This window comes from Acanthisitta chloris, unplaced genomic scaffold, assembly GCF_000695815.1.
Source record: "Acanthisitta chloris isolate BGI_N310 unplaced genomic scaffold, ASM69581v1 scaffold4139, whole genome shotgun sequence".
Classification (NCBI taxonomy): Eukaryota; Metazoa; Chordata; class Aves; order Passeriformes; family Acanthisittidae; genus Acanthisitta; species Acanthisitta chloris.
In genome coordinates this window covers 1-20,523 of record NW_008691817.1, presented here as the reverse complement: position 1 = coordinate 20,523, position 20,523 = coordinate 1, and the positions used below count along the sequence as shown (strand labels likewise).

Genomic DNA, 20,523 nt, shown 5'->3' with positions numbered 1-20,523 from the left:
GGGGAGGGGGAAGAGCTTCACATCCCCCTGGAGTCGTAGGGAGGGGGAAGAGCTTCACTCTCCCCTGGAACTATGGGGAGGGGGAAGAGCTTCACATCCCCTTGGAGTTGAAGGGAGGGGGAAGAGCTTCATATCCCCCTGGAGTCGGAGGGAGGGGGAAGAGCTTCACTTTCCCCTGGAACTATGGGGAGGAGAAGAGCTTTACATCCCCCTGGAGCCATGGGAAGGGGGAAGAGCCCCACATTCCCCACCCCACGTCCCTCTCAACTTTCCCTGTCTATGCCTACGGGAGAAGCCCCAGGCCACCCATCCCTCCCTGCCCCGGGGCAGGAGGTTGGGATGGCAACGCCGTTTGCATTTTTCTCTCCTGACTCAGTCCCCGCTGAGCCTGGGCAGGGCAGGGGGAGGGAAAAGGGGAGGGAAGAAGTTTATCTCTCCAGATTAGCAACCCGAGCCAAGCCCTGGTTGCAGCACAAAGTCCCAGGACATTCCTTCCACTGGAGCTAACACCCGCAGGGCATTTCCCACGGGTCCGTCCGTCGCGGGGGCGATGGGGATGAGGATGGGGATGCAGATGAGGATGGGGATGGGGTGGGAGAACTCCTGGCACGGACTGTGCTCTCCCCGCAGCCCACGGAGACCGAGCGCTGCATCGAGTCGCTGCTGGCAGTGTTCCAGCGCTACGCGGGCAAGGAGGGCGACACCACCACCCTCTCCAAGAAGGAGTTCCTGGCCTTCATGAACACCGAGCTGGCTGCCTTCACCAAGGTGAGCCGCAGCCAGGGCCAGAGGAGGCTTAGCCAGAGCAGCTGTGGCTGCTCCATCCCTAGTGGGTTGGGGATAAGAACGACCTGGGCTGGTGGGAGGTGTCCCTGGGGGTGGGACTTGGACATCCCTTTAACCTCCTTTCCAACCCAAACCATTCCACGTGCTGGTTCAGGTTAGGTGTTAGGCATAAATCCTTCCCTGTGAGGATGCTGAGGAACTGATTAACTAAGTTAGAAACTTAAGCTTTATCATCGCTGCTAATTGTTACAGGGAGAGGGAAGAGTTGTTTGGCTGTTACGTTCTAAACAGGCTATTCAGGCTGCAATTAATAACAAATTAAAACTAAAGTGTTCTCCAGAAAGGTCACCTTGGAAGTAGTAGAATTGGTTGATGAAGAGAAACAAGTTTTAATCTGTGGCAATGCAATGATTGTTCTTAAAGTCCAATATAAACATAATTAGTGTTTATCTGTGTGATGTTTCATATCATCACTGGATTGTATTGAGGCACTTTGGCTGCTCCATTCCTGGGAGTGTTCCAGGCCAGGTTGGATGGGGTTGGAGCACCCTGGGCTGGTGGGAGGTGTCACTGCCACGGCAAGGGTGACTGGATGAGCTTTAAGGTCCTTTCCAATCCAACCCTTGACTCCATGGGCTCGGCAGCAGTTCCACCCTCGGGGGCTGGCAGTGATTCTCAGCTCTCCTGCAGAACCAGAAGGACCCAGGTGTGGTGGACAGGATGATGAAGAAACTGGACCTGAACAGTGATGGGCAACTGGACTTCCAGGAGTTCCTGAACCTCATCGGGGGCATCGCTGTGGCCTGTCACAACAGCCTAGTGCTGAAGGCCCCTGGGCCCTAGGCCCAGCTGCAGTATCCCCCCCACTGTGAACATTCCCATGCAACACTGGAAGCATCAGGATGGCAACATTCCCTTTCCCCCTTTTTAGGTAAAAAATAAAAGGTTTCAAACCCTCGTGAAAGGTTTGGTTTCAGCACCAGGAATGCAGCACAGATCCAGAGGGAACAGGATCGTGGAATCATTGAGTTGGAAATGGTCTCTAAGACCCTTAAGTCCAACCTAGGACCTCCTGTCTTGTCCCTTCACTGGGATCAGAGCCCAATCCCACCTGGCTGCACCTCCTGGCAGGGAATTGGAGGGAGCAGAAGTTCCCCTTGAGCCTCCTTTTCTCTAGGCTGAGCCCCCCCCACAGCTCCCTCAGGAGTTCTCCAGACCCTTCTCCTTGTCCTCCAGCCCTTCCCCAGCTCCATTCCCATCTCTGGACACCTCCAGCCCTTCCAAGTCTCTCCCAGAGACGTCCCAGCCCTGGAGGTGCCTCCCCAGTGCCAGCAGAGAGGAAAATCCCTGCCCTGGTCAAACAGGGAAGGATCCCTGGCCAAAGGGTTGGATCACTGTGTCCCACCCTCAGCTTCACCCCTGCTGGGAGAACATGTGTGTTCTCAGCCTTGTCCTCACCAGGAAGCACAGGCTCTGGGGCTCCTGGAGCCTGTGACATACCCTGGAGCCAGGCTCAGGAACACTAACTTCAGGGTCCAACTGCACCAGCTAAGAGCAGCAGTATCACATGAGCACTCAGGGTTAATTAGAGTTCTGGCAGCAGCAATTACACAGCAGTAATTAGCAGCCCCAAAGAAACCATTTCAGTGTGCAGCCTCCACCTTCTGGAAGCTTCAGCCCTCCGAGGTGCTGCTGGTGCAGAGAGGGAGAGGAGGAGAGTGGCAGGAGGAAAGGAAACATCACCTCTCGTGTCTTGGCGGAACCAACTGAGGCATGAAGCAGGAAGATGGAGGTGGTTAATGCACTTTATTATGCAGGAGCTGATTAGTTTGAGCAACGTTGTTATGACAACACCACAAAGAGTCAACACTAACACAACTATTGAGGCACTGCCAAGGCCCAGGGGAGCAGAACTGCCCCAGGGCTCGGCAGGGCTCCTGCTCCCACCCACACCCCGTGCCTGGAGCCAGGCCTGGCTCTCTTCCCCGGAGCTCGAGGGTGGCAGACGCGCAGCTGCTGCCTCTGGAGCAGGTCCTAGAGCACTGTGTGGCAAGCAGGAGTGGGCACTGCATCCTCTGGGAAAGATTTACCTTAGGACAACAGGACATGAAACCTTCATATCAGCTGGTCTAGAACCAGAAGGAAAAGCTGCTACTCCTGGGAGGTGGTTACATCTCACTGGGGAAGAGCAGGCAGGACAGCACGGGGGTGGCTGGGGGAGAGCCTGGGCTAGGAGCTGGGATGGGGCAGGGGAAGGTGCCCGTGGGCACTAGCGGAACTGGAGGGGGCTGATGCGCAGCCCCAGGACGTCTTTGCCGATCTCGGTCACCTGAGGAGCAAGAGAGAGAGGATTCCTGGTCAAAGGCAACTCAGGAGCACAACCACAAGCCCAGGAGCAGCATTCAGAGCCCTGGCTGCTCCACAGGACAGAGTCCCAGAGCAGCTGGAGGGAGAAGGCACCTCTGGAGACCACTCAGCCCAACCCCACCTGGAGCAGGTGACACAGGGACATGTCCAGGTGGGTTTGGGATGTCTCCAGAGAGAGACTCCACACTCTCCCTGGGCTCCTGTCCCAGGGCTCTGCCACCTCCATGGACACGAGTCCTTCCTCAGGTTGAGGTGGAACTTGTTGTGGTTTAGTTTTTGGCTATGACTCCTTGTGCTGTCACTGGGCAGCACTGGGAAGAGTCTGGCACCATCCTAACACCCCTTGGAGAGGTTTGTGGGGATTGAGGGGATCTTGGGTGAGAGATTGGCATGGATTGATGAGATCCCCCTCAGCCTTCTCTTCTCTAGACTAACCAGGCCCAGCCCTGCACCTCTCCTCATCAGAGAGATGCTCCAGACCCTTCATCACCCCAAACACACATGGATGACAACCATTATATCACAGCATCATGGACTCTCCCTGAGCTGGACTGGACTCCAAAGGTATCATCAAGTCCAACTCTTGGCCCTGCACAGCCCAAAAATCCCAACATGTGCCTGAGAGCTTTGTCCAAACTCTCCTTGGCGTGGGGCCGTGACCACTGTGTCACCCCTGAAGGCAACACCGACACTCATGGCACCTCCCAATTCCCAAACATGCCAAGTCCTCCAACACAACACAACACAGCACAACAGCACCAAGTGGGTTGAGGAGGACGTGGTGTGAGCTGTGGAAGGAATTCACAAGGGAAGCCCCAGGGGCTGGGAGTGGGTGAGTTGCCCTTACCGTAGTGACGCGGCAGATCTGCCCATGGAACTCTGGGCAGTAGCAGGCCCCGCTGAGGGGACACTTCTCCACGGGTTTGCCACGGTAGATGGGTCTGTAGGAGGCAGCACAGATGTCAAAGGGGTTGTGCATGTCGTAGTTGAGCTGGTAGGTGTCTGTGGGATTCTTCTCACACGCCGACAGGATCTTGCGCGTCTGCAAGAAGCAACTGTGTGGGCCAAGAGGCACAGGGAGACTCCAAAGAGGCTCTTCTACCTCACCTACTTCCACCTGTCACCTCCCAGAAAGTACCAACTTCCACCTGACCCCTCGTAGAAGTACCTGCTGGGCCACCTCAGGCTTGGGGCCGAGCTCCAGCAGCCTCCGGGCGAACGTCGCTGCTGTCTTGAAGTTCTTGAGCTTGAAGAAGAGGTTGAGAGCAGTTCTCAGCACCAGGATCATGTGCACAGGCTGCAGGTTGGAGTGGGTGAAGTAGGCAGCCATCTGCAGGGGGAGGAGGAGAGTAGAGATCCCATCACTGCCAGGCATGGGAGTGACTGGGAATGCTGCAGGGGATACCTCCCTCCCAGTGCCACATCTGCTTCAGGGGTGGGAAGATCAGAATTCCACATTCCTGATCCTGTTCTAAAGCCACCGTGAGGCCACAGTCTCCCAGGGAAGGAGTCCTGTACCTCACAGATTCTCTTCTGCTGCTCCAGAGTGTCCTTGGGCAGCTTCTTGCGCTCGATCTCCATGGAGAGCCCCACGATGTACTCACGGCAGATGGCAATGAGCTGCTGGGCCTGAGGGACAGGGGCAGGTCAGGCAGGGCCTCCTGCCCCAGGGGGACACAGCCCACAAGCAGGAGGATGTCCCTCACCTCAGCAATCTCCTGCTTGTTGTCCACCACCAGCAAGGGAACGCTGAGCAGGATGGAGCGGAACTTCTCCACGGCCTCCTCGAACTTGCCGGCAGTGGTGAGTTGGTAGCAGAGCTGCAGGCGCTGGATCAGGTCGTTGAGCTTCAGGCCCACAGCTGGGAGGGCATTCTTCAGGCCAGCTTCCTTCCTGGGGGGGTTAGGGGGACACAGGGATCACACCAGGGACACCCACACACCATCAGCTCAACCAAGGGAGTGTTCTCACAGGATCACTGAGGATGGAAAGGACCTCCAAGGTCATCAAGTCCACCCTGTGACCAATGTCTACCTTGGCAACTAGAGCAGGTCCAGCCACTCCCTGAACACCTACAGAGATGGTGACTCCACCACCTCCCTGGGCAGCCCATTCCAATGCCTGACAGCCCTTTCCATGGGGAAATTCCTCCTGATGTCCAACCTGAACCTCCCCTGGCACAGCCTGAGGCTGTTTCCTCTTGTCCCATCCCTTGACATCACCTGGCTGCACCTCCTGCCAGGGAGTTGGAGAGAGCCAGAAGTTGCCCCTGAGCCTCCTTTTCTCCAGCCTGAGCTCCCTCAGGAGTTCTCCAGACCCTTCTCCTTGTCCTCCAGCTCCATTCCCATCCCTGGACACCTCCAGCCCCTCAGTGTCTCCCCCAGTGATGTCCCAGCCCTGGACACAGCCCTGGAGGTGCCTCCCCAGTGCAAACTGGTGACCTGGCTTTGACCTGTTTCTCATCAGCTCAACACAAAAGGCACCTTTGCTTCCCTTACTCTCCCACCTACAATTCCCAGCTCTCTCTATCCTCCACAGGCTGGGAAGTCTAGCTCAGCATCCCTGGAGGTCCTAAAGGATTATCTGGACATGGCATTTAGTGCTCTGCTCTAGCTGACGAGGTGGCGATGGGTCACAGGTTGGACCTGGTGACCTTGGAGGTGTTTTCCAACCTCAGTGATTCTGGGATGTTTCTCCAGTGGCTTCCAGGAGACGCAGAGCAGAGGCTGCAGGAGGGCCATGGCAGGGGAAGGGGCAGGGCAGGGCTCACCAGTTGCGGTGTGGGTAGCTATACATGGCAGGCAGACACGGCAGGGCCTGGTAGGTCGTGCGGCCACGGGCAAAGGTTTGCAGGAACAGCTGCTTGTAGGGCCCAAAGTTTGTCACTCCCACCTGGTCGTGGAGGAGCTGGAGAGACATGTGGAGAGAGACACTTGTCTGTGCTGAGTTACACTGGCACAAGCAGCACTGAGGCTTCTCCTTGCTCCTCACCCAGGGAGAACAGGGCACAAAGGGATTCACAGGCCACAAAAGCTTCCGAGTGGATCAGAGGCCAAAATTCATGGGACAAGGCACAGTTTGTCCTTGGAAAGTCCATGGGAAACTTACCCTCATTGCTGTCTCAAAGGAACCTGCCAGGATGTGGTCAACAGGCAGCTGGGAATTGTTACACCACACCTAGGAGAAGGGGAACACACAGGAGGAACTGTCATGTTCACATCTCCTACCTGCCCTCACCACCCCTAATGTTCCCATCACCAACTGCCCAAGTTGTGCTCCCAAGGAGTGAAACCAAAACAAGAAGCACCAGAGCAGGAAGTTCCTGGGAAGGACAATCCCAGAGCTGACGTGGCTGTTACCTGGGCTGGGCTGGTGCCCTTGGTGGGAGGCACAAAGAATCCATCCTCTGCTCCTCCTGCAGGCCCAGCAGGAACATCCTGGGGGAACACAGAGCAGGGATTGGTGGGGAAGGTTCCAGCACCCAGAGGAACTCAGAGCTGTGGTGACCAAGCCTGAAGAAGCCCAGAGCAGCTCTCCCCCCACACCTCCACCACCAGCTGTCCCTGCACTCCCAAGGAGACATCAACAGCCTCTCAGGAGCCTCCTACCAGTTCAGGTGGAAGATCCAAATCTTCTTCAACTTCCCATCCTCCTCCTTCTTCCTGTCCCTTGCCCAGACCTTCCTCTCCAAAGCCTTCTCCAGCATCCACAAAGCCATCTGGGTGGAAGGGATGGGGGGACACAGTCAGAGCCCTGACCCAGGCACACCCTGACATTCTTGGAAAACTCTTGGGTGCACCCACCTTCATCCAGCTGCAGCTCTGCATCCTCTCCCCAGCCCTCCGTGCCCACCGTGTCGATGTCAATGTCGGCGGCCAAGGCTCCTCCTTTGCCTGCACAGGGAAGGAACCTTCAGGACCTGAGCAAGAATTCCCCTCCAGTGCTCCAGTCCCACCTTGTGCTGAAAGCACAAAGGTTGCCCAGAATCACTGAGCTTGGAAAAGACCTCCAGGATCATCAAGTCCAACCTATGCCTCATCTCCACCTTCTCACTGAGTGCCACATCCAGTCACTCCTGGAAGAGGCTGAGCCCTCCCAGCTCCCTCAGGAGTTCTCCAGACCTTTCTCCTCACACTCAAGCTCCTTCCCCAGCTCTGCTCCCATCTTTGGACACCTCCAGCCCCGCAACGTCTCCCTGCTCCCATCTTTGGACACCTCCAGCCCCTCAACGTCTCCCTCAGTGAGGGCCCATATCTGGACACAGCACAGGTATCTCCACCCTGCCCATCCCACCTCCCTGCAGCTTCCCAAGGCTGGAACCACACCTTTGCTAGCAATGGTTCCCTCGAAGAAGCCCTTGGAGACAGTCAGCAGTGGCCAGTTGGTGTCCAAGGGCATGACAGGAGCAGGAGGCTGCAGCAGCTTCGCATTGGGGTCGATGTCTGGGATCTGAGCAGGGAGGAGCAGGAAAGAAAGGCCATGTAAGGACAATCCCATCCCTTGGCCTGCCCACAGCCTCCAGCCTGATGTGGAGATGGTTCCTCCCTCCCAGAAAGGAGCTTCCCACTCCTCTACCACCAGATCCCACCGTTGCCTTGTCCCCAGGCTCTCCAGAAGCATCAGGCAGCTCACTCACCGTTTCCTTTTCGGGATCAAAGGTTTCCTTCAGGCTTTCAGCTTCCTCATCCAGACCATGAGTGGCAGCTGTGAGATAGGCCAAGGACTCTGGAATGAGACACAAGGAACCACAGAACCATTTAGGTTGGAAAAGATCATCAAATTCAACCTCAAGACTCCTTTGCTCCCCATCCCATCACAACACGAGTGCATGTTCCCCACCACCCAGAGAAAGGCAATGTCCTGCTGGCACAGAGGGGTCAGCAGCACCCCAAGGTGTGGAGTCACCCCTAGGCTGTCCCTGGATTTAGGAGTGACCAGCAGAACATGATCTACAGTTGATCCAGGTCTCCCAGATGCTGCCCTAGCTCTTGGGTTACTTTGTGCTGAGTTCCTTGGGTAAGGGATTGTGCTGATCTGTCTCCAGAACGGATTGTCCATCCCAAGAGCTTCTCCCCAGCTCCCAGGGACAGATTTCAGCCTGGTGTTACTCACTTTGCCCACAGTTCTTCAGGATCCTCACTCTCTCAGCCACATCCCCCAGGTACAGGGCGTTCTGGTAGTGACCACTCATGTCTTTGCGGATCTCAGCTGGACCAAGAGCAAAACAAAGTCACCATAGCTTTGCTGTCCATGCCACTCCACTCCCTCTGGAAATGGCACTCAGATGCTCTGATCTCCTTTGCCACCACCCTGGCACTCACCTATCTTCATCATCTTCCGCAGCTTCTCCAGGTTGCCAGTGATGAGGTAGAGGAAGGAGAGTCTGTCGAAGTTCTTGGTGCGCTGGTAGCACATCTCCACAATCTGGTGGTTCCCCTGCAGCAAGGCCACTTCTCCCAGTTTCTCCCAGCAGTTCTTGTCATCCAGAGCTTTGGCTGCTTCCAGAGCAATCTAAGGAGAGAAGTGACATGGGTACAAGGGCCTGGCAGACAGCAATGTCCTCTGCAGGCTTCTCGTGGTGATGCCCATGATGGAAAGATGGAACCACAAGGATCACTGCACTGAATCACATCCAGCTGAAGGCCTGAACATCATCCTCAACTCTACCACCTTCAACAACTTCCCAAGACTCCTCGTTTCCCCATCACATCCAGCTGAAGGCCTGAACATCACCCTCAACTCTACCTTCAACAACTTCCCAACACTCCTCGTTTCCCCGGGAGACAGCAAGGGTTGGAAGCAATGCCCACGAGACGTGCCTTCCCTCAGCACCACCTCACCTCAATGTTGCCACACTCCAGTGCCAGGCTGAACCGTGTCTTCTCATCCTTGACAAAGTGCAGGGCAACCTCTGGGTAGCCTTTCTTCTGCAGGTAGGCAATGATGGACTGGCCCACAAGCTTGGCATTCCTCACCATGTGCAGCACCTGCAGAGCAACAGCTCAGTGAGAACTTCCCTTCGTCCCCAGGTCTAGGGAAGGGACAGCACAAGGTTTCTCATGTCCATGTGGCTCACTGTCCACGTGGAGACAAGTGACATGTGTATCTCAGGTGACAAAGAGCAGTGGTGACCCTCAGGGGTTGATGTTGGGGCTGGTACTGCTCAACATCTGGACAGTGGGACTGAAGGACCTTCAGCATGTTTGGTGATGACACTGAACTGTGTGGTGGAGGGAAGGGATGGATCCAGGGGCACCTGGACAGGCCAGAGAGGTGGAGACTCCATTTGGAATCCAGTTCTGGTGCCCTCAACATAAGAACATGGACCTGTTGGAGCAAGTCCAGTGCTAAGGGGACTGGAGTCCCTCCCCTATGGACACAGGCTGAGAGAGTTGAGGTTGTTCAGCCTGGAGAAAAGAAGGTTGTGTGGAAACTTCACAGCACCTCCCAGGATGTGAAGGGGCTCCAAGGAAGCCAGAGAGGGACTCCTCATCAGGAACAAGGGGAAAGAGGGGAAATTTAGGTTGGAGATAGGGAAGAAATTCTTCTCTGTGAGGGGGATAAATGGAGGAGGAAAGGAATGGAATTCCTTGTGGCTGCTCCATCCCTGGGAGTGCTCCAGGCCGGGCTGGACACTTGAACACCAAGGCCCAGATGATCTTTAAGGTGCCAACCCATTCCATGCCTCCTCACCTCATCGTACTTCCTGTTGATGAGTGCCAGCTTGAACTTGAACTCGGTGGGGTCGATGGTGAGGACCCGCGGGCGACACTCCCTGTCCAGGCAGTACACGTTGTTGCCCTTCACGCGGGTGACGTAGATGGGCAGGTCCAGGGTGCGGATGATGCCATGATCCCTGTGCCCACACACAGCTCCACGTCACACCCATGCCAAGCCAACATCTTCCCCCACCCCACACAGAGCTCCAGGCTGGGGGAGGAGAGGCTGGAGAGGTGTTGGGCACAAAGGGACTAGGGGGTGCTGGTGGCACAGCTCAGTGGGAGCCAACAGTGTGCACAGGTGGCCAAGGAGGCCAAGGCCACCTTGGCCTGGCTCCAGAAGAGTGTGGCAGCAGGACTAGGGCAGTGCTCATCCCCCTGGACTGGGCACTGGGGAGGTCACAGCTCAGTGCTGTGCTCAGTTTTGGGAACACATGTCCAATGAGGCTCATCCAAGGCCTAGGACACATGAGGAAAGGCTGAGGGAGTTGGGTTTGCTCAGCCTTGAAAAGAGGCTCAGGGGTGACCTCATGGCTCTCTACAGCTCCCTAAAAGGAAGTTAGGGAAGGTCTCTCCTGCCATGGCTGCAGGGAGAGGACTAGAGGGAATAGCCTTGAGCTGAGACAGGGCAGAGGAGACATTAGGAATTATTAGGCTCTGGGATATTGCCCAGGGAGGTGATGGAGTCACCATCCCTGGAGGTACCTAAGAGACACCTGATGCTGGAGGATATGGTTTAGGGGTCACAGGATTGACAGGTTAATCGTTGGACTTGCTGATCTCAGAGGTCTCCTGCAACCTCATGATGACTCCATGCCCCAAGGGAGGCCCAACAATGTGTGTCTCCTCAGGCTGAGGCAGAGGAGCAGATGTGGCACCAGACTCACCCCGTGGTGACAGCGTATTTGATGTGATTGCTGGTGGTGTAGATGAAGACTCCACTCTCATCCCAGGCCCCACTCTTGACACGGATGTTCTCGTGGATGTTGCACAGTGACTCCAGCTTCCTGTTGCAGATCATGATGGCTGGAGAGGGAAGGGAGAAGAAGTCAGGGTGAGGAACCTTCTGGTGTTAAATGGCTGAATTAGATGGTCACAGACTGGTTTGGGTTGGAAGGAACTGACAGATCACCTCATTCCAACCTCACCTGGACACCTCCCACCAGCCCACGCTGCTCCAAGCCCTGTCCAACCTGGCCTGGAACACTACTAGGGATGGAGCAGCCATAGCTGCTCTGGACAACCTGTACCAGTGCCTCACCATCCTCAGAGTGAGGAATTTCTTCTCTGTATCCAACCTAAATTTCCCTCTGTCACTTTGTCCCCATTCCCCTTGTCCTGCCACTGCAGCTCCTGGTGCAGAGTCCTTCCCTGGCTTCCCTGGAGCCCATCAAGGCAAGGAAGTGCCACAGGAGGCAGAAAAGCCATGGCACCCTGTCCCCACCCACCCCACTCACCATGCTTGGCCAGCAGAGCCACGTGGGACATGTCAGCAGACCAGATGACATACTTCACCTTGGAGATCTTCACCGAGGCCAAAGTCCTGGGAGAGGAGAGCATGACATCAGAGGGTTGGACCACTCCCACCCACAGCAAGCTCCAGGATCAAGCCCTGTCCAAGAATTCCCAGTGGCCAACAGTCTGAACCCAACCTCAGGTGCTCCAAAATCCCTTTGGAAGCTGCAGAATCCTAAGGCAGAACTGGATGTCTTTGCAGCAACACCAACCTCTCCCCAAACATGAGCAGTATTGTCACCTTGGAGGAACAACTGGCTTCACCCCACGTTTCTGAGAGGCTTTGGGAGTGGATCTAAGGGGATGAGGGGAATGAGGGATTTCCAAGCAGAATTTGCATGGTTGAATTTCCTCAGCACTTCCCAACAGGACTGGACAAAGGGATATAAACATGGAAATGAGGCAAGTTCTGGGACACAATCAATGCACAAACATCATATCTATCTGCAGATAATCCAGAACCTTCTGAAGCCTCCAAAAATGGCCAGAAGCACCAGCTCTGTGCCTGCTCTCTGTGGGCAATGACTCACTGAGCAGCACAAGTGTGTGGTAGAAACAGCACTGAGACAGAAATCCAGAGGGCTACACCACCAGACAAGCTGAGCTTGATGGAGTTTGGGTTTTGTGCTGTCTCTCCCTTTTACAGCACCCAACTCTGCAGTCACAGGCTTCACCAGGGCATGGCAAATATCTCACTGTGATCCATGGCACGATGCCTCCAGCACAAACTGCACCTTGGCTGTGTTCACTCGCTGCTCTTCCCAACAGTTGTTGGCTGTGGTTTGATCAGCTCTGGCTGCAGCTGATGCTGAGTTCTGAGAGCATCAATAGCCACCACATGTCCCCAGAGGCCTCAGCCAGCAGGATCCTGGTACCAGAGCTACTCCTACCAGGTCTCACCTCTTCTGCTGCACATCAAAGAGGGTGATGGAGTCTGTGTCCCTCAGCAACAGGTTCCCCGTGCCAGCGTAGAAGATCTCATCACAGTTGGGCACCTGCACCTTCTTCGTGATCTCATTCTTCAGGTTTTTGATGAGGATCTGCCATGGGATGAGAGGAAACGTGACAGCAATTAGGGAGGTTCTCCTCTTGTCCCATCCCCGGGAGCAGAGCCTGACCCCACTTGGCTGTACCTCCTGCCTGGGTGTTGGAGAGAGCAGAAGTTCCCCCTGAGCCTCCTTTTCTCCAGGCTGAGCTCCCTCAGAAGTTCTCCAGAACCTTCTCCTTGTCCTCCAGCCCTTCCCTAGCTCCATTCCCACCTCTGGACACCTCCAGCCCCTCCCAGTGATGTCCTAGCCCTGGAAGTGCAATTTCCACCATCTCCCCATTCCTTTCATGCTGCGAAGTGACCCAAGTGGCTTCACATACCTCCCTTGGTCACCTTCCCTCCCTGAGCTCCCTGTGCAGCAGATTCAGTGCCCAAACCCTAAGCAACACTTCTCCTCGTCGTGTGTGCCCACAGGTCACTCTGGGACAGCTCTGTCTCCCTGCTGGGCTCATCCCTGGGATGGGGATGGATCCCAGCCCAGCAGGACCAGGTCAGTCTCCATCTCTCCAGGGGCACAGCTCCCTGGTGGAGCTGCTCCTCACCGAGTGCATGCGGTCCAGGACGGCGAAGCGGTTCCGCGCCACCCACACGGCTGTCAGGCCCGACGAGCGCTTCCCCTCCGGAGCTGCAACGGCAAGAGGGCAGGGCTGAGAGCTCCAGCAGCCTCCAAACCCAGCCTGGCTCCAGAGCTGCTCCACCACTCACTCCTGTCGTGGTTTAACCCCAGCAGCAACCCAGAACCACACAGCAGCTCACACCAACGGGATGGGGGGGAGAATCCGAAGGGTGAAAGCTTGAAAAGCTCTTGGGTTGAGATAAAGATGGTTTAATAGGGAAAGCAAAAGCTGCACACACAAGCAAAGCAAAACAAGGAATTGATTCACTGCTTCCCATGGGCAGGAGGGATTCAGCATCTCCAGGAGAGCAGGGCCCATCACATGTAATGGCTCCTTGGGAAAACAAATGCCATCACTCCAGATATCCCTCCTTCCTCTTCCCACCTTATACATTGAGCATGATTGTCCTATGGTATGGAATATCCCTTTGGTCAGGTTGGATCACCTGTCCCAGCTGTGTCTCCTCCCAGTCTCCCATGCACCCCCAATTCCTTGCCAGTGTGGCAGTATGGGAAGCAGCAAAGACCTTGGCTCTGTGTAAACTCTGCTCAGCAATAACCAAAACATCTCTGCATTATCAACCCTGTGTTCTGCACAAAACCCAAACATAACCTCACACTAGCCACTGGGAAGAATGTTAACATCCAGATACCTCCTAAATAGCTCCAGGGATGGAGCAACCACAGCTTCCCTGGGCAACCTGTGCAGTGTCTCAGCACCTCACAGGGAAGAATCCCTTCCCCATATCCCATCTCCTCCCTGGCAGCTGAAGCCTTTCCCCTTCTCCTGTCCCTCCAGGCCCTTGGAAATATTCTCTCCCCATGTTTCCTGTAGCACCTTCAGGCACTTGAAGGCCACAGTCAGGTCACCCCAAAGCTTCTCTTCTCCAGCTGAACCACCCAAGTGCCTCAGCCCCTCAAGGCCCTTCATAGACTCACCAATACTTTACCTATCAAAAGTTCCTAAACATCTCTTTTCCCTCTCCAGATCCACCTCTGGCTGTGCCCAGCAGAGAATCCTTCCCCCCCAGCCTCAGAGGAACCCCCAAATCTCTGCCCAAGGGAGCTGAGTTGCAGCCTCTCTCCTCCCTCACTCCACTCCTGCCCTGACTGCAGAGGCAGCAGGAACCAGCTGGAGTTTCAGATCCCAAATGGGATTCACAGTTACCAGCAAGAATGATTTGGGTTGGGATTTTTTTCCCCCCTAAATCATGTTTTGACTTGTAAATTGCCCAAAACTGATCTGGAATTTGCTGCGAGGAAAAATGACTCTTGGCACTGTCACTTTTATAGCCACTTTTCCAGGGGATAAAACCTCTCCGAACCAACCAAATGTGGTTCCAATCCATCTCTGCTGACAAGCCAGGAAGGTTCCTGCTGTGTGGGAAGGGAAAACACAAAGTTCCTAATCACCAAATGATAAAATATATATTTGGAGCAGTAAAAGTTGGGGAGGAACATGAATTTTTCACGTCAGGATGCGCTGACGGAGTGAGCTGGTGCTGCCAAACGACACGAGCTGCTGGGGAAGAGCTCAGAGGAACGAAGGGTTTAGCTAGAGCTCCACACAAGGGGTGGGAGAGAGGAGGAGAGGACAGAGAGGAGCACTCCCGAGGTCAGAAGGGAAGCAGCAGTGCCTACCATCAGGATTCTGGGAGTCTGCATCCTTGGGAATGCTGTAGAGGTCGTAAGTGCTGTTCTCCAGGTTGCTGGCTCTCTGCAGGGAGGGGACACACCTGGGTGAGAGGATTCCCAGCCCTGGAGGCTCCAGGGGAGCTGCTCAGCAGCAGAGACTCACCGTGCAGAGCAGGACGGCGTTCTCGGCAGGGTTGTAGGACATATTGAACACAGGGAACTTGGAGCCACTGCACAACAGGCATGGAGAGGAGAGAAACTCAGAGCAGATCAAGGTCACCCTCTGCTCAGTGCTCTCTGTTCTCCAAGTGTGTCAACGACCAGAGGAGCTCATCAAAAAACTGATGAGCTTCCTGACCCAAACCCACTTGGAAACACCATCACAACACCAGAACTCCCTGGACAAGAGTTGCCATTTCAGTTTGGAATTGAAAATGAGATAAAACAACATTTTTATCTATGTAGAGATAAAATTTGGCCTAAACCCACTTCTCTTAGGCTTTTTCAGTTCATCTGACATAAGGGTCAGCAGAAACTCAGGTCACCTTCTGCTAAGTGCTCTGTGTTCTCCAAACAGACCAAACACTGATGGATTTCCTGACCCAAACCCACTTGGAAACACCGTAACAACACCAGAATTCCATGGATAAGAGTTGCCATTTCAGTTTGAAACTCAGAACTAGTTAAAAGAAGAAACTGCATCCATGAATACACAAAACTTGACCTACACCCACTTTTCCTTAGCCTTCCTGAGCCCACCTGGCCTCCAGAGGTCCCTGAACCCAACATGACGACCTCCAGAGAAACCACCAAGGGATTCAGGGTGCTGCAACAGCTCTTGGGAGAGGATGAGCCACTCCTTACCTTCTCAGCTGCATGACAGCCACATCCTTGGAGCTGTTGAAGTCCAGCTGGCGAAGGAAGCGATCCTTCACGTAGTAGAGCATGTTGCCGTGCACGGCGTAGGCAGGTCGCTCGCGTTCCAGCTTGAACACGATCATGCCACCGTCGTGGCCTGCAGGAACCAAGCATGGCAGGTAAAAGGGAAGCAAATCCTAGCTGGATCTCCTTGCCACTCAGACACGGAGTGGGACAGATTTTACCTGCAGCAAAGAGGTTGAGGTTGGGATGAGCAGCCAACACCCAGAAGCGATCGTGGTCACGCCGGAAGGTCTGGACACCAGTGCTGCAGGAAGAACGCAAGGCAGAAAGTAAAATGAGAACATCCTACATCTCAAAGCCTTCCCAAAGAGCCTGAGGATGAGGTTGGATGAGCACTGACCGTTTGGACATGTCCCACACTCGGATGCTCTTGTCTTCAGAGTTGCTGAGGATGAGTTCCTGCCGCGGGTGGAAGACGGCGCAGGACACGTTGTTGTAGTGTCCTCGGCAGGTGTCAACCTCCCAGGCCTTGGATTCTGCCCACAGGTGGGAAAGGAGCAGGAAAGTAAGTCTTCAACCTTTCTGAGGTCTCTGGAACCACCAGCACAGCTCACCCAGCACAGGGATAACATGGAAGAGCTGAGAGTTGCACTGAGCTGCCCAAAGCACAACCACTGCCCATGGAGCTTCTGGCTCTGGGATCATCTCCATTCCTAACTCCACTGGTGCACACTCTAAACACTTCAGAGTCAACTCATACAACCTTCAGAGTCCCAGAATCTCTGAGGTTGGAGAAGACCTCCAGAGTCCAACCTCTGCCCCATCTCCACCTTGTCAACTGGAGCAGGGCACTGAGGGCCGTGTCCATGCTCCAACAAACACGACCACCAGTCACACATGCCCACAGACCCCTTTGAGCTCCAATCCCAGTTCCCCAGAGACTTCTCTCACCGTTCATCCTCCAGATCTTCACCTGCCGGTCGTCAGCTCCCGACACGATCAGGGGCATGGTGGGGTGGAAGGCAGCCCAGTTCACCCCCCTGTCATGGCCCTGAAGGCAACAAGAGACTCCTGAAGCAATTTGGGGACCAAATGGAAGGAGCAAAGCAAGGACAAGGCAAACAAGACAGCAGAGAAGCTTCCCTGATGCATCACTGGCCATGAGCCACAGTCTGATGACTAGGGTGAGGATGTTGTGCCAAGTCTAGACCCGAGTCAGGTGTTTGCACTCAGCTTTCCTGCACACACACACACACACACACACACACACTGAGGCTGTACCTCCAGGACATGTTTGACCACTGCATCCGTTGTCCCAAACAAATCCACTCCAGTGATTCCACGGACATCAGACTCCACAGCTCCGGGGGAAAGGTTCTTCTTCCTCAGGCCTTGGGATGCAAAGGGCAAGGAAAAGGGTTAGAGGAAGCAAAATAATATTATCACAGAATCACTGAGATTGGAAAAGACCTCCAAGGTCATTAGGTTCAACCTATGACTGATCTCCACCAGAGCACTGAGTGCCATGTCCACTCCTTGGACATCTCCAGGTGGGAAGCAGAAATGCTCCCAATCCCTCTCTCCCTTTGCTGAGGCCACGCTGGGGAGGAGATTTTGGAATGTGCCCCAAAGAACCAGGACCCAGGAGCCCAAAACCTGCTGAAAAAACCTCCCAGTGCTGTCAGGGGTTGCAGACAGAGCTGGAGCTACACCATGTGCTCCATGATGAGGATTATCACACAACAGCAGCAGACAAAACAGGAATAACTCTTCCTGGGAGACAGCTGGAGCCAGAACAGAATCCTGATGAGGACATGAGTCATTCTGAGGCAAAACTGGGGGGGCTGGAATGGTATTTTGACTCCATTCCTCACGTCTCTGTCGTTTTTTCCACCCAGCAATGTTCTCCCAGTGCCGTGTCCGACCGGAGCCACAGCTGAGTCAATAATCCAACACATCCCAAGCCTCCCCAGCACGGATCAGCTGAGGAAAAACAGCTCTGTACCAGCTCCAAACCCATTTGGCAGCTGTAGCTCTGCCAAGAGAGAGGGTTTGGGGGAGAGGCAGCAGCAGAGCTCAGTGGTGGAAGAGCTGTTAAACTCCCTGTGCTGGCAGGGAGTAGACAGGGACAGGTTTTAAATATCCAGGATATCCTGTCCCCTGGATGTCCTGGATATTGACACAGCTGGAGGTGCCTGAGCCTGTGCCATGGGACTGGATGGCTCTGGTTCTGGAATACTTTCTGCTCTACCAGCTAAGATCAGCCTTATTTTCACCTCTTCCTTCTAGGCTGCACGTTCCAATGCCTGACAACCCTTTCCATGGGGAAATTCCTCCTGATGTCCAACCTGAACCTCCCCTGGTGCCATTTGATTCCACATCCTCTTGTCCCACCCCCTGGAAGAAGCATCTAACCCCACCTGGCTGCACCTCCTGGAGGTTGGAGCCTTCTCCAGGTTGAAGAAGGTCCTCCCTGAGCCTGCTTTTCTCCAGGCTGAGCCCCCCCAGCTCCCTCAGCCTCTCATCACAGGATTTACTCTCCAGTCCCTTCCCCAAGCCCTTGGCTGAGGTTGGCTTTGCCCCCTTGGCGTGGGAGCTCACCAGAGATGTCCCACACACGCACAGTCTGGTCCAGACTGGCTGACACAACCAGGTCCTCTGAGGGGTGGAACTGGGCACACATCACGTAGTGGTTGTGTCCTGTCAGCACACTGCAAGGAGAAAAACAGACACCACCATGGAAAACAAACATCTATTCACAAATATCTCAACTGGCACTGACAGCATCGAGCTCAAGCCGGGCAAGGAAGAACAGGATTGCTACGAGCTGCTCTGCAAGGCTCAGCATGGCTGAGCATGTGGAATGGGGTGCAAGGACCTAAAAGATCATCCAGTTCCATGGCAGGGACACCTTCCACCAGCCCAGGTTGCTCCAAGCCCTGTCCAACCTGGCCTGGAACACTCCCAAGGATGAAGGAACAACAGCTTCTCTGGAATTCCACTCCAGTGCCTCAGCACCTCCCAGGGAACACTTTATTCCCAACATCCAACCCAAATTTCCCCTCTTTCAGCTTGAGCCCATTTCCCTTGTCCTGTCACTGCAGCTCCTGATGAAGACCCTCCAACATCTCTCCTTGCAGGGAAGATTCTCCCCAAAAGCCACAAATCCAACCCCAAAATGCGTTGTCCCTTTTGGAAACAACCACTGATCTTACCAAACACAAGTCCTGGACTGCCAGTTCCACACCCTGATGGTTTGGTCATCAGAAGCACTTAGGATCCAGGGATATTCCTAGAAAAGGTGGAAGAGACGTTAACCCAATTCCCACCCTCTGCCAAGGCAAGGACATCTCCCACCAGCCCAGGGTGCTCCAAGCCCCATCCAACCTGGCCTGGAACACTCCCAGGATGGAGCAGCCACAGCTTCTCTGGGCAACCTCTGCCAGGTCCTCACCTCCCTCACAGGACAGAATTCCTTCCCAGTATCCAATCTAACCCTTCCCTCTGTCAGTTGAAGCCATTCCCCCTTGTCCTGCCCCTCCAGGCTCTTGGCAGAGTCCCTCTCCATGTTTTCTGCCATCTCTCTCTCCACCCAGGAGAGCAGAAGAGCTTCCCTGTCCCCCCAGGGAGCAGCAGGAGCTTACGTGGTGGAAGAAAGTGGTTCGGATGTAATCCAAGTGTCCCAGGAGAGTGAAGAGGCAGCGACGCAGCTTGTAATTCCACACCTGGAATCAGGGAATATCCTGAGCTGGAAGGGACCCACAAAGACCACCCAACCCCACCAGTCCCTTTGCACATTCCCTGCCCTGGGTGATGCCTCTGGAGAACAGGAGCTGAGGAGGAGAAAGTTCACCTTGATCTTGTAGTCATCTCCTCCAGACACAAAGAGAGGCTGCTGCTTGTGGAAGTCAATGCCTCTGACAGGTCCTGCAGAGGGGAAAGGCAGGTTGGGCACAGAAGGAGGGTTGGAGCAGCCCCACCTGCTACTTCTCCTCCCTCCTGCTGCTGGTGGCACATCAACAGCCTCAAAGTAACAGCAAAAGTCATCTAACAGCCTGAAATCTCATTCCTTTCATGGAAGCATGGAATATGCTGAGTTGGAAGGATCCACAAGGATCACTGAGTCCAACACTTGGCCCTGCACAGCCCAAACAAACCCAACATGTGTCTCAGAGTGTTGTCCAAATGCTCCTTGAGCTCTTGGGGCTGTGGCCACTGCCTTGGGGAACTGTGCCAGTGCCCAAACACCTCTGGGGATAGAACCTTGTCCTGATACCCACCCAGGGAGTTCCCACCACCTCCTTCACCCCAAACCACCTCCCAAGGGGTCCCACCCCATTCCTCCCTCCCCAAACCTCCTCCCCAGGAGGTCCCAGCCCCACACTGACCATCATGCTCATCAAACTTGTCGATGAGAGTGCACATGCGATAGTCCCAGAGCTGGATGACTCCATTGTGGAGGCTGGTGAGGATCCAGGGTCGCTTTGGGTGGAAGCTCAGCCCTGGGGAGACACATGCACTGCTGGGACACCCTCAGGGAGCTGGGTGGGATCTCCTGGCTCAGCTCCCCCTGCTCCCACAGCGCTTGGACCTGCTGCTACAGAGTCATTTCGGTTGGAAAAGACCTCCAGGACCATCAAGCCCAACCTGTGACTGATCTCCACCTTATCAAACAGACCAGAGCACTGAGTGCCATGTCCAATCATTCCTTGGACACCTCCCCAATCCCCCCGCGTCCACCTCCTCATCCTCCCTTCGCCCTCAGCACCTCCACCACGACACCTTTACCTTTCACCCGCGCCGACTTCGTCTCGAACTTGGTCAGCATCGTCCCTGCCCGGTCCAGCCCGGCCCGGCCCTTCTCGTCCCGGCCTGGCCCTTCTCGTCCCTTCCCTCCACGTCAAACCGGAAGTTCCCCGAGCACTTTCCCTTCCGCTTCCGCCCGCGCCCACGAG

The 20,523-nt window shown here is 55.0% G+C and overlaps 2 protein-coding genes across 2 annotated transcripts in view; one reads left to right on the top strand and one right to left on the bottom strand.

The window, feature by feature from the left end:
• The window catches only part of LOC103809526 (RNA-binding protein 25-like), a gene marked incomplete at its 5' end in the record, with an annotated part of 5,933 nt that extends 4,304 nt beyond the window's left edge, over nt 1-1,629 (top strand). The window contains 2 exons of the mRNA XM_009082365.1: nt 631-768; nt 1,477-1,629. Coding sequence (XP_009080613.1) covers nt 631-768; nt 1,477-1,629 — 291 coding nt within the window. The remainder of the gene's footprint in view (nt 1-630; nt 769-1,476) is intronic.
• A 1,426-nt stretch (nt 1,630-3,055) lies between these two features.
• On the bottom strand, nt 3,056-20,396 carry COPA (coatomer protein complex, subunit alpha). The gene is made up of 33 exons (XM_009082364.1): nt 20,357-20,396; nt 19,957-20,070; nt 19,422-19,495; nt 19,213-19,293; nt 18,784-18,860; nt 18,170-18,279; nt 16,850-16,959; nt 16,520-16,619; nt 15,969-16,104; nt 15,790-15,872; nt 15,551-15,701; nt 14,850-14,916; nt 14,693-14,768; nt 12,978-13,060; nt 12,288-12,427; nt 11,330-11,415; nt 10,760-10,898; nt 9,847-10,009; nt 8,994-9,140; nt 8,475-8,664; nt 8,266-8,361; nt 7,790-7,878; nt 7,479-7,602; nt 6,957-7,046; nt 6,762-6,871; nt 6,513-6,590; nt 6,262-6,330; nt 5,924-6,060; nt 4,860-5,046; nt 4,672-4,782; nt 4,322-4,483; nt 4,001-4,195; nt 3,056-3,115 (listed from the first exon to the last, which is right to left on the bottom strand). The coding sequence occupies exons 1-33, from the start codon at nt 20,394-20,396 to the stop codon at nt 3,056-3,058; spliced, it is 3,675 nt and encodes a 1,224-aa protein (XP_009080612.1).
• Between the last annotated feature and the right edge of the window lie 127 nt (nt 20,397-20,523).

Excerpts from the sequence above, each read along its gene's own strand:
- COPA (XM_009082364.1), bottom strand. The coding sequence starts at position 20,396 with ATGCTGACCAAGTTCGAGACGAAGTCGGCGCGGGTGAAAG. Across the intron at positions 13,061-14,692 it reads AGACTCCCAGAATCCTGATG|CTCCGGAGGGGAAGCGCTCG; the intron begins GTAGGCACTGCT and ends TTGCCGTTGCAG. Across the intron at positions 11,416-12,287 it reads TTTGATGTGCAGCAGAAGAG|GACTTTGGCCTCGGTGAAGA; the intron begins GTGAGACCTGGT and ends CTCCTCTCCCAG.